The 13,546-nt window shown below is 42.8% G+C and overlaps 1 protein-coding gene across 4 annotated transcripts in view; it reads left to right on the forward strand.

Moving 5' to 3' along the window:
* runx1t1 (RUNX1 partner transcriptional co-repressor 1) overlaps positions 1 to 12,728 on the forward strand; it is a 50,118-nt gene extending 37,390 nt beyond the window's left edge. Inside the window, exons 6-11 of one of the 4 annotated variants that reach the window (XM_037474315.2) lie at positions 2,461 to 2,723; positions 3,377 to 3,474; positions 3,845 to 4,040; positions 5,837 to 5,905; positions 7,907 to 8,139; positions 8,476 to 12,728. In XM_037474315.2, the coding sequence (XP_037330212.2) occupies positions 2,461 to 2,723; positions 3,377 to 3,474; positions 3,845 to 4,040; positions 5,837 to 5,905; positions 7,907 to 8,139; positions 8,476 to 8,802 (1,186 nt within the window). In that variant the 3' untranslated portion in view covers positions 8,803 to 12,728. The remainder of the gene's footprint in view (positions 1 to 2,460; positions 2,724 to 3,376; positions 3,475 to 3,844; positions 4,041 to 5,836; positions 5,906 to 7,906; positions 8,140 to 8,475) is intronic. The other 3 variants (XM_037474316.2, XM_037474317.2, XM_037474318.2) reach the window with 3 other exon arrangements.
* Positions 12,729 to 13,546: the final 818 nt, after the last annotated feature.

A 13,546-nucleotide genomic window follows, 5' to 3' on the forward strand; every position in this document is an offset into this window, starting at 1 on the left:
ATGGTCCAGAACTGAGGAGAGAGGAAGCGATGGGAGAAATGGACCCGGCTACACCCGCACCGCCAATCACTCAATCTGAGAATAGAGAAAAGGGAAGGAAGGCTGTTGTGCCTCAAACACAAGTAATCGTCTAAATGGATGCTTCATTGGGTGTGTGAGTGCACAGAGTGTGCCCGTTTGTGTGTGTGTGTGTGTGTGTGTGTGTCTCTCTCTGCATCAGTTCAACCCCCCACCCCAGCCAAATCTTTACATGCATTTGTTGTCGTTCTTTGCTCTGATGAGCGAGCGCTGAGGGGTGCCGTCCAGGAACATAGAGCACCGTTAAAAAACCTTCAGTCATCTCTCCAACAGCCCCCCCCCCCCCCCCCCGGAGCAGCAGGAACACGCTGCATCTGTCAGACAGCGGCTAATTCCCAATAACGCATACTTCTTTTGGTACAGCTGCCATAAGTAAAACAAAAAGAAAAAAAACAGAATCAACATAGTATATAGATATACATTTCCCCCCGAACAAGGGGATTTACTGATCAAACGTAGCTTTCCATAGACCCATACACAGATGCTTCCATTGTGCCCCAGGCTGTAAGGACAATGTGTTCATGGTCTTTTGGAATGAAGAGTTATACCCCTGTGGTCTATCATTTTGAGTGCAGGCAGGAGAGAGGAAAATGTGCTTTTTATTTTTGCTGAGGGACAAAAATGCCAAAAGCAAAATTAATAATTTTCACCTCTCTTTTCCCCAAGCAGTGGGATAGGCAGACCTTTTCTGTAATACCTGCATATTTGCAGGCCGTCTGGTGCTTATGGGAGTGAGCTTCGAGGTGAAGGTGTGTGTGTAAATGTGTGTGTGAGAGACATATGGAGAGAGAGAGAGAGAGAGAGGAAAAGTTAGCAAGCATCTGTATTCAGTGTGAATATCTGTGTGCATGATTCTCTATTCAGTGGGGGGTTGAGTATTGTTACTGTATATGCACCTCTGACTGGTGTGTGTGTGTGTGTGTGTCCCTGGGAGATGGGGTGATAACGCTTACAGATGAGGTTCCAGCACCAATACGGCTGGCTAAGCACCTCTGGTTTTTGCTTACCCCTGCTTTGGGATGCCGCTTATTAGAGCGCTGCATCAGAAAATTGGAATTTGAATTGGAAATGGAATCCTTAATCATGAATAAAAATGTGCTGTCAAGGCATCAAAACGTTTACAGGAATCTGACCAAGAAACATATGACCATAACCAACGATAACATTTATAGTTTATACTGTTATTATCCAGCAAAGTCAATATTACAACTATAACTGGGAGTGCAGAAATGTCAGGCGTCACATGGTGAATTATAAGTCTGTATATTTTCACGGACAAAAAGTATTTGCACTCACTGTTGAAGTATATTCTACTGTTATCAACACTTAATGCAGTTTAAGCCATCCATGCAAGTAAAGGAATTACACCCCCTTAAATATATTCCATGTTAATTAGGGGCTTTATTTGTAAAAAAAAAAACATTTAAACAAATGAATAAAAAAAACAGGCTGATTATATAGATATAGTAATATCTATATAATCTAAATATAATCTAATACTTTATTATACTAAATACTAAAGCTTGTGAGAATTATTGTCGCTCGTTATCAGAAACTGTTTAATAATTCTACCTTAGAGACAATGACACATGTGGGTCTGTTGGACATTTTGTAATGTACACTTTTTATATGTAATACACGGTATTTAAATCGTAGGACAGTGACACGCGCGTGTAAAATGGGGCGTAACATGTATCTCTGGTCGGCAGGTTATGGGCACACACATCAGTGCGTTCATTGTACATGTAGCTGTGTGCCGCCCTGCCTGTAGATATAAACATTGTTGCAGCAGGAAGGCTGGGGAGAAAAGAGGGGGGTTGAGGGAGGGAGGGCGGAGGCGGGGGGTGGGGGGGGGGGTGGATGGATGAGTCGAGGGAGGCAGCGAGAGACGGACGGATGCAGTGAAAGAGCATATGGAGAGCTGTGGATGAGCATTAGGAGCCCATAAAAACAGCTCATTAAGAAGTTCAATCTGTTCACCGGAGAGAGGGATGGGGAGGAAGAGGAGAGCGAGAGGAAAGTGGAGGAGTGCGGGTAGTGGGGGGGGAAGGTTACTCAAGATTTAACTGTGAAACGACGAAGCTGAGAACGAAGACACACATGTGCAAGGAATGGGCACACACCAACACGCCTAGGCCACGTTCATCTTCAGGAAGCAGCCTCACAAAACTTCACCGGATCCCTTTGGAGCTACTTTAGTTATCATGTTTACATTTGTTTGACATTAGCATTCCAACATCCTTCACTGTGTCCTTTCCACTTTCGCTCAATTATTTCACTCTCCTTTTTCTAGTCATCCATTTCCTCCCATGTCTGATTCTTCGACAAATATACACATATGAATACTCATAATTGGTGTAATTTCTTTCTTCCTTCACACAGAACCAAAGAGAACGGCTTCGAGAGAGACGCCGCCCTCCACCCGGACGTTCACCCCAGCAAGCGGCCCTGCACCATAAGCCCCGCCCAGCGCTTCAGCCCATCCAACGGGCTCTCATACCAACCCAACGGCCTGCCCCACCCGGGCCCGCTTCCCCCGCAGCACTACCGGCTGGATGACATGGCCATCGCCCATCACTACCGTGACACTTACAGGCACCCCGCCTCCAACCATCGGGAGATCCGGGAGAGGGCCAGGCCCATCGGTGAGGACACGGGGACGATTGTGTGTCCATTTTTGGGGGATTTTGAGACCTTTACATGGCCCGTTGTCAAAGCTTTCACAGTTAAACACTACCAATAGAAATATTAAGAGGATTTTAGATACAAACTCAACATGTTACAACAGTTACATCATTTTTACGTCATTGCTCGGCCCCTTTATATACTACTGAGATCGGTGTCCATTTTAACAAGTCTGATAGTCAGTGTCCACCGCACCCAGGTGGATACTTGATGGTCCAACAGACTGACAAACAGTCTCTGCGACCACATGGCCGCCCTGCTGCCTGGGAGACGCCGAGGCCGCCGTGACCTGATGGCTGACTGAAGTGATGCGCTGTGAGATGAACGAGCGCGCAGCAGAAGCTTTTTAGCCACGGCGCCGTCAAATTAGAGACATTTTTGTGCGTAGCGGGCCGAGCCTTGATGAGGCTGTAATGACAATGTTGGCTCTGTTCTAAAAATACGAGAGGCATTTACCATGTCTGGCCTTTCTAATGGATTTTTATTGGACTGGAAGCTCAGTCTTTTGCGTCCTGCCCCTGACAGAGGATGGGATGGGAGTGATGGAGTAACGTCGCATTGTCCCTATATGTATCACACTAACGGGACTCTCTGTCCCTCTTATTATTTGCAGGTATGCATACAGGGACCAGGCAGGAGGAAGTGATCGACCACAGGCTGACGGACAGAGAGTGGGCGGAGGAGTGGAAACACCTTGACCATGTAAGAAAAGTAATAACCTTTTTTATTACTATACCTCAAATAACAAACTCATCTAATCTTATCAAAATCTTAATTTCAGTCACACATTGTATTGTAAGACACGGTTAAGAGGAAGGGCATCCAATGTGCACTACATGAAATACATTTGGTGTAACATTTGTGATGCTCACCTGTGAAAATTGAGCCACTTACTGACGTCATGAACACAAAGATATTCTGGGGCCTTTCAAGGGCGCGAGTGTGTCAAGTGTTTCTCTATCGAACACCACGAAACCTGTAAAAATAACAATTCTTCTGTGCATGAAATCAATCCCTCCAAGTCTATGTGTAAACTCAGCGCCTGTCCCCCCCCCCCAACCCCCACCCCCACAATCCCCAGCTGCTGAACTGCATCATGGACATGGTGGAGAAGACGAGGCGCTCGCTGACGGTACTGCGGCGCTGCCAGGAGGCCGACCGCGAGGAGCTCAACTACTGGATCCGGAGGTACAGCGACGCCGAAGAGCTGAAGAAGGGCGCCGCCGGCGGGCAGCCGAGGCAGCAGAGCCCGGCGGCTCAGGAGAACGCAACGCCAGGTAGGGGGTCAAATTAGGGGGTCCGATTAATCCGATGTCCCAGTGAGTTTAGTTAGTTATTTTTTATGTTTTCATTCCATTGTAAGAAAAAATGTCACCACTGGTCTTTCTTTCTGGGTTCATGTATAAACTCGTATCGATCGTCTTCCCACCACGTCTTTGAGATGGAACTAATTTACACAAACACTTTATTTGTTCAAAAGCCTTCTTTAAAGGGATGGTTCAGGTGTTTCGAAATGGGGTTGTATGAAGTACTTATTATGCTCAGTGTGTTACCACAGGAGTACAAGCACAGGGGATGTATTTCAGACAAGAGGAAGAGGAACTGAACTCAGATGGAAGCTGAGTCTTGTTGATTTGATTTCAGTTCCACATCCCAAAGGGCTTATGATAAAGCTGTACAGATACTATACATATAGTATATATATATATCCCGCACTTATAGTGATGTAGATTTTTTAAGGTGAGCCTTCCTTCCAGGTGGCTGAATTGTGTTTTATGAGAAGTCAAATCTTCTGCTCCTTGTCCCTTAAAGCTAGGGTTGGTGATATTGGAGGACAGGGGTAATTCAAAATAAAATTCCAAAAGGTCTCCACAATCAAAGTCCGGAACTTTGCATTAATATGTAACATTTGCTATTTCGTGCCATAATAAATACCTTAGTAGTAGTATCAACTTCTTTGTGTAGTGAACAACCTTCAAATCACATAATGAAAGTACAAATTAATTGTAACTCTAAGGCCTTCATTTAAGAATTTAGAAGAAAGAACTTCAAAATAACTTGCATCTTAAAAGCAATTATTGTGAAATGAAATGAATAGTTGAGGTTTTCTTCTCTTTTGTTAACTCTTTTGTGTCTCATCATGACAGTCTCTGTCAACTTCTAATCAAAAGAACAATCTGGACACATATCAACAATTTAATTTAACAGCCATAACTCGTTCATATTGGGCTCTTAAATCATTTATTTTCAGTGCCCTCATTTTAGATTGATGTGGATATGTTTGCTCAAAAGATTTATGTTTGGCCTCATCTTGGAGTTTCATATTGGTGTTTTTAACGATGGCCACGGCCTCTGAACACATGAGACGGAGTGGCTTTGTAGCGCCAGCCGGAGGAACGATAGAAGAAGAGTCCGTCCATTTTTTGTTAAAAGCTCTGGCATGGAAATTGCTTCCCGGGACTCACTCAGGTCTCCCCCTGCTCTCTCTCTCTCTCTCCCGTCTGTGTGTAAATGTATTTCAGAATACACATATTCCAGTAGTGTCACGTGAGATGATTTGCAATGTGTTTGTGTGTTTCCTGCTGAACGATCCCCTTTAAAGGGAGAAAAGCTGCGTCGGTTTAAATAGAACTAGAAAATGTGTTATTCTTATTCATGCAACAGTTACAGGTCCGGGCAATATTAGTGACCCTTGAGCTAGAGAAAGATTTTTAGACATGAAGAAGGCCTGTAATTACTTATTGTTAGCTGATCTAGAATCTCCCATTGCTACATCCCACACGTGTCTCTTCTCTGGCAGATTTATGGTTTTATGGTTAATAGCAGTGGGTGTATTTTAGGTCGTCTACTGTTAGATGGGTACATCCTGCCACCAGGCCGTTTCGTCTGTGTTATCACGATTATACGGACGACATTTTACATCTCAAGGGTTTATTAAATGAAGTGAAAAATAAACCTGACAATTTGTTTAAACGATGCCTGAAATATCAAGATAACCAACGGGTCACAAAACACTGAAACTTGTTCTACACTCATAGGTTGATCCCTATTTAACACGACTGTGTCTCCCCAGAAATTCACAGGGAGCTGCTGCACCGGCCTGTGTCTGGATACGTGCCTGAAGAGATCTGGAAGAAAGCCGGTGAGCAGAATTTCCTGCCTGCCATTATCACACACACACACACACACACACCGTCTCTCTCTTCCTTTATCTCTCCACAGTTTTTAAGACACGGAAAATGATGTATATTTTATACATTAGTGAAGTTAATAAAAATAAGAGTTCCACCACCACACTACAAATAAGATGTACGGTTGTAAAACGGCTCTACTGCACCAGTCAAATAAGGACATGAGTAGCTTTAACAGCTGTCGTGTTGGTTGTGCGGTTACTACTTTGCTAAGAGTTGGGATCTTGTTGCGTTGGGCGCGTACGCCCGTAATCGCCTTAGCGATAGGCTTGTTAAATCGTACGTGTAAATTTGTGCAGACATTTAAGATCAAGTATTTAAACTAATCGGTTGCTTTGACAGCCTTCAGTAGTTCCAATTTAAGTGTACACAAACAGCATTCTTAAAAATCCCAAGTGCAGCTGCAATCACCATTATCACTGAAAGACTTTTCCATTGAGGGCTCACTACTTGAGGAATCCACTTTGTATTCGTCAGCGATACAGTATATCTGCTTTTTAAACCCCTTGGAGAAAATAAATTGTCCCCTTGCTTGACCGAGCATGATGTGTGAGATACTCAGAACAAGTAATATGCATTTAAATTGAATTGAGTATCACCATTGGGACTCTGCCTGCTCTCCAGTCCTCCCCTCACCAGCTTTGATCGATCTTCCATCTTCGGCATTTGGTGTGTAATCACAATTCCGTGCACGAGGCATATATCACACTGCACCAAGGCAATTTCCATCACTTCAGGCAGCACAGTAGGTTAAAGACAAAACCACCCTTGTTTGAAGATTTAGCTCGATTACCATGGAACGATAATGTTTGTCTGTAGAAAAGCACACATTCTGATTTGAATACAGATTTTACATTTGTAATACAAGTGTAATGTCTACAAAGGGAATTACGCAAAGTGAAAGCGTATTCGTCAGACATAGAGCTGTATTTATCTATTGTCTGTAGGATAAATGGTACCTTCTATTTTTCATTCTCTGCATTCTTCTCCCTATTTCTTTTTCACTTCAGTCGCATATATTCTGGCTGAGGAGAGACTGGTTTAAATGTGACCTAGGGAGGATTGCAAAATAGTATTTTTAACACAATGGAGTATGGCGGTGAATACATCTGTTAGAAATGGGAGAAAAAAAATGTTTACAGTTGGTGATAAATATTCAAGCACCTTGCTCGGTGTCCTACCGGCTTCCCACTTCCCTCACCACATGGGCCTCTGGGATCACAATGGAAATGCATAATTTAAATATAAATTGCCTGATTTGCATACACAATTAGTCAAGTTACGGCTTGATGGGAGCAAAGAAAAAAGCCCTCCTTTTGCTTTGACGTTCAGTTAGAATTCCACTGCTTAACACGAGTGTGGCAAGCATATTCATTTCATAAAACAAGTGTAAAATAACACATTGCTCTATCTTAAAAGTATATTTTCTGACTGATTACCTAAAATGAATTGGCCCGTACTGTTTTATAGTGGTCGTTAGTAGGAAAAATATTCTTTGGGTTTGCTCATCGTCTAACGCTATTCTTTTAACGTTTTTAATTAAAACATCACGATTAGAGGAGCATAAGGTGACCTTTTATTAAGTTATTAAACAGGCCCCTGTCACCTCTCACATATTAACCACAAGAATTAATGTCTGGTGTGTCCCAGGTGATCTTGGAATTACAAATCTCCTCTCTAAATTCAAGGCATGTCTTTTCTCAGATTTTATCCTAATAAAAGTTGGTGAAATCATTAGTTGTATGGTTATGGTTTCTCTCCTCCAGATGTGTTACAGATTTAGCACCAGCAACATTTTAACACTTCTGTCGAATGAAACTTTTCAATCGTTTCAGAAAACTGTCATAAAATGTGTATAGTCAGTAAAGGTTGTTTCCCTAGACAAAACATTAGTTTTCTCATTGAAGATAAACTGCCAACAGCAGGATGATCCAATGCACACTACATTGCAGGTACGGGAGGCTTGACTTCCTCTGTGTCCACACTCTTTCCAGAAGAGGCTGTGAATGAGGTGAAGCGGCAGGCTGTGACAGAGCTGCAGAAGGCCGTCTCAGAGGCAGAGCGCAAGGCTCACGAGATGATCAGCACCGAGCGGGCCAAGATGGAGCGTACGGTAGCCGAGGCTAAGCGGCAGGCGGCCGAGGACGCGCTCTCCATAATCAACCAACAGGAAGACTCCAGTGAGGTAGGGCCATACGGAGGCACTTCTACACGTCAATGGGTGTCATCAACAAAACTCCTGTTGTTTGTTGGTGATGATACTTCGTTATAGACTGTCTGTGGTTTGTTTTAAGCAGAAGTGTAGTAAAAGGAGAGACTACTTATGTCAATGCACATGTTTTTATATCACTAGCACATGATTGTTTATTATGCATGGAATAAAACAAAAAAGGTGTCCTAATTAGATTTTATCAATAATCTGAACCACATGAGGTCAAGTGGTCAAATGTCTGGCTTGTAAATTCTCCTGCTGTGTTATATTTATATCTGTTAGTTAACTGTATGTCTTTCTGTCTGTCAGAGCTGCTGGAACTGTGGCCGCAAAGCCAGTGAGACGTGCAGCGGGTGCAACACGGCGCGCTACTGCGGCTCCTTCTGCCAGCACAAGGATTGGGAGAAGCACCACCACGTCTGTGGTCAGACCCTCCAGGCCCAGCAGCAGCAGCAGCAGGCCAGCCAACAGCAGGGAGGCGTGCCGGGATCAGAGACCCCCGCTCCCGTCAGCTCCTCCGCCTGCACCCCGAGCAGCGGGACGAGGAGTCCGGCCGCTACCCCGCCTGCTGCTACGCCGCGCTCCTCCACCCCGGGCACCCCGTCCTCCTCTGCCCTGGATGGCACACCGCGCTAAGAGACTCGTTCGTAGGAAGGAGGCAAAAGGGCCCCCTTAACAGCCGGCCCTCAAACCCACAAACAGCATGACTGTCGACGATGCCTTGCAAAGATACTAAGCTAACGTGGCTAACAGAAAGAGATGGCAATGCTTCTGTCTATCCTGCAGGGTAGTCATAGAAGGAGGAGGTCCATAATCAGGTCATATTGACTTGCCATAACTTTAAAGAAACACAAAGATATTCTTTGTTTTGAATGAATGAATTTAAATATTGACATCCTTTTATTGTTACACTTGCTATTCTTGTTGTCCGTTTATTGTCGTGCTTGTTGTTGTTAACGTTGTTGTCATTATTGCTTATCTTATTTTTTTCTTGTAAATATTAAGAGACAGAGCAGAGATACCCGTGAACGTAGTATATCTGACCTCCCCCTTTTTTAAAATGTTTTTCATTTTACATCCTTAAATTAATGCTTATTTCCTTCCTGTACCTGGTACATGAAACTAATCAACGTCATTTTACCAAGCTGCATATCCAAGGGAACATCACTAGCTAGTGCAGCCATCCATTCTCTTTGTAAAGAAAGATATTTAGACCCTGACAAAAAGACAGACCAACGTAAGGATGGATGTGCAACCTTGCTGCCTGCGAATGAGAGAAGGAACGGACTGAATCTCTGGCCCACGGACGGCCGTGAAACGGGCAGATGTGCAGCAGATTGCAAGCAGAGCCAGCTGTTCAACCAATGTTATTTCCCTCTCACTTGTAATAATATCCAGGTCAGTGGGCTGGGAAATACAAATCCGTCTCCCTGAAGGACGTAAAAGGAAGAATTCTTGGACGAGACACAACAAACTTTGCCCACTGCACAAGTGGAGGATGCACTGGCTGCAAACCACGCGAGCGAGCGTGCTTGGTGGCTCACAGAAGCTCTCAAACAGGAAGTAAAGTCATCGAAGCCGCTGGGCCGAACCCCCGCAGTGTGGAGAAGTCGGTGGGAAGCTCCTTCTGCACTCCAGACTCTCTCCTCCTGTCTCGACTCTTAACAAACATTCTCATCTCTTTTTTATGTTTTTCTTATTCTTTTTCTGTAGATGTCATGGTGTTTAAGACTTCTGTCCTGTGGTGTCACCAATGGTTATTTATTGTATATGTGTTGGACAATTGGGACAATGCATAGTACTTCAACTTAGTCACAAGTCCTTCATGGCTCTTGCTCTCTCTAGCAGAAAGAGATAAAAAAAAGAAGTGTTATCTTTTTTCCGAGCTGCTTTTCTATTCTGTGTGTAGGTGGTAGACCCCCCCCCCCCCCTCGTAGTTCTATAAGTTTTACTTCCCTTCGTCCTCAAGAAAAGACACAAGCTATATCTCAGAGCTGCTACTTGAGTCCGACCCAGATCTTTTCTGAGAGCTAGCATGTTGCGCGGAATGCTAACCGAGCTAAAATGTTTTGTACAAGGGACATACATAGATGTATTTGCACTGTCACAGAGGTTATTTCCGCATGCTTCTTTTTAGCATACTTGTGTTGTCGCTAGAGCCATAACTCATCAACCGTTTTGTATGTAGTCATAGCATTATTGGTTTTCACATGTATTGGAATGAGGCTTGTAAAATCACCAAACCAACATTTTTTTTTTCTCCTTCTCACCATTTTCACAAAAGCGGCCATACAGTTTTTTTTTTTGGAATAGTTACAGACAGTGCATGCACATTACTGAACGTTTGTTAAATATTTGTTATTTTTTAGAAAAATTTTGAAAAACAACCAAAAAAAGTTTTAAAAATGACTAAAAAAATATTCTAACAAACTAACTTTCCAAATGCAGAGGTGTAGACTCCGATTGACAGCTTTAACACTGCAAAGCACCAGGTAACACACAGTATTAACACAAAAGATAAACAAACAAAAAAACAGCCAAAGACTGACACCAAGGACCAAAATCCTGATTTCAACAATTTTCAAGAGGTTTGTTCACACACATGTTTGGGATATTCATTTCTTTAAGTTGTGTTCACATATTCAGAGAACAAAGGCAAGTTTAATGTCATAAAAGTAATTTATTTGAATCCTTTCTAGCACCCAACGGCACTCATCTTACATTTTGAAAAGAGAAGGTGTGAAATAAACATAATGGACATTTTCACAACATTTCAACTGGAGCAATAATAACTAATGAACACTGATGACTTTTGTGACCAATTGTGAATTTTGCATTTCCTCTTTACACAAATGTCAAATTAAGTGCCCATTTCAGCTTTAAGCAGTATAGTTCTTTATTCTTAACGAGGGTGAACGTGAGACGGGACTTTCACACCAATGCCGTTTGTTTTATTTATTTATATCGGAGTATGTCATTCTTTGCTGTTTGGATACATAATCAGTCACAAATTTGTTGTAAACCTTCAATGTAAATCAAGCAGACCTCGTACCCCCGACGCATCACAAAGGCTCTTCACACCAAACACCTTGGTGCTGCACAGAAGCGCGTTACAAATTCTGACCTCAAGAAACAAGAGGGGGCCCACAAAGGTTCTGGGCTGTTTGCTGCCTCTTCCTCATCCCCCCCCCCCACCCCCCACTTCTTGTTTAAAAAAAAATCCACACCTGCATTTTTGACTATGGGTTAAACAATCCAAAAAGGTGTCTGACACCGTACTAACAACTCCTCAGAAGCTGTGAAGAAACAGTCCAGCTGTTTTAACACTAGTTCATTTGAAAGTATACAACAAATAATGTGTGTTCGTCGATATCAGGGTAAATCCTGGGTTTAAAAAAGAAGAAACGGGGAATAAAAATAAACGACTAACATTTTTGCTCAATAGTTCTTTGAGAAGCTCCTTTTTTTCCTTTTCTTCCCTCCTCTCTGTGTTTTTTGCTACAAATTCCTCGGTGGCAAACAAGTCTCACTCTACCTCTTACAGCACGATAAGAGCATCAGTCGCGTCGCTGATACTGGTCTAGTCTAAACCAAATGGGCACACGAGAACAGGAAAATAAAAAACCCAAAGTCGAAGCTCATACAGCTGCAAAACCATATCAGTACTTGGTAACAATGCAGACCTCATAAATAAAACATAAAAAATAGAAATGAGAAAAAAAAAGTTAAACCCTTTTGTTATGTTACTTTATGCCTGTGGCGTTTTTAGAGTACATCATGGGTGAACAGAATTTTAAAAATTTGCTAATTTTAAAGAAAAGTGTTGTCGATTCCTATTTCAATGATACAAGCTATGGGCTCACGGATAAGAAATGTTGTTTCTCTCTTGCTCTTTTTTTCTCTCCTGTTTACCCTCCACCCTTTTCTCCTTTTCTCCGTTGTGAAGACATGTTAAGGCACTTGTCGACTTGTCAGCGGGGTAACCATTCAAAAGAGGGAACTCACAATAGGCATCACCCGCTTGTGAAAACTAAAATGAAAAAGATACGGCTCAAATTTAGACATGCTGGTTTTTCACAACGCTGGGGAAATGTTATTAAGATTTCCTACTTAATGAGAAAGATTTGGGGAAATGTGTGGGGCCAACAGTGAACAGTGAAGGCCGTAGCATTACTCTGGGGGTGTGAGTTGAACTTCAACGGTGGGAGTTTTATTTCATTTTCTGGGGGTGGGATGGGTTTCTCTTGAGAAGATTTATTGTGAAAAAAAAGAGCTCAAATGATTTGAAGTTGTTGTGCAATACTTATTTGAGACATGAAAACCACAGGTTAGTGGTAGACTGACACTGGGCGGTCTCTTCATCGCCTAGCGTCAGTGTCTTTAGAGAGCTTTCCAGTCTACTATGTCAGAACTGTGGTTTCTTGTTTTGTTTTGTTTTGTTTCTTTTTTTTTTAATTCTTTTTTTGGGCTGTAAACTATGGTCTGTCAGTCTGTGAAACTTTGCAGTATAATTCTGGTATTGTTGTTCTCTTAACGGTGTAATAAATATGTTAATACCTGCCTCCGAGATGTAGATTTCACTTATTAGCACAAGCGAATACCATGTTGTCATGACAACAGCTGTTGGTTACTACGGTTCTGCGGCCTCTAGCTCAGCCTTTTGGCCGCCGCCACCATCTTGGATTTGCTTTTCTGACATCGGTATTGACCTGTCAATCACAAATTGTTTCTATTTTACCAAAATTAATATTCTGCTTAATTAAAGAAGGCTTGAATCTACCAATGTTTATTGACATAATCTGGAAGAAGTAGGGGACTTTTTTTCATAGACTTCCATTCAATCAGACTCAATCAGAAAAGAAATGAGCTGAGTGATTATATTGTAACGAAGGTGTTGAGATAGCCGCGTTTGATAGAGCTGCTTCTGTGCTGCTCTGCCACCAACACAATTAACCTCTTAACTAACTCAGATCTTCTGCGCTGTTTCAAAACGAATGACAGTGAAGTCGCTAAGCAGCCGCTGAGCTCTGGCAGCTCTTCCTTTTCATGCTCCCAACCCCTATTTTTATCTCCGTGTTGAACCACTCTGGAGCAGATAAAGCTCAGGGATGAGTTGGACTGCTGTCGTATTCCTGCCACATTCTTCATGCAGGAAGTTCATTGGGACCGCGTCTCTTTTCTTCTCGCGCTCATCTCCCCTCCTCGACTCTCTCTCTCTCTCTCCCTCTCTCCCTGTGTTCTCTCACTCTCTCTTATCAAGCGAGGCAGAAGCAGACAGTGACTTGAATTAAGCGCTGGTCGCGCGGGGAGCTGCTTGGAGCCGATAACAATACAAAATGGATTTTCTCAAACAGAGAAAAACAGCTGTCTCCATTATTTG

This window comes from Pungitius pungitius, chromosome 17 (assembly GCF_949316345.1).
Source record: "Pungitius pungitius chromosome 17, fPunPun2.1, whole genome shotgun sequence".
NCBI lineage: Eukaryota > Metazoa > Chordata > Actinopteri > Perciformes > Gasterosteidae > Pungitius > Pungitius pungitius.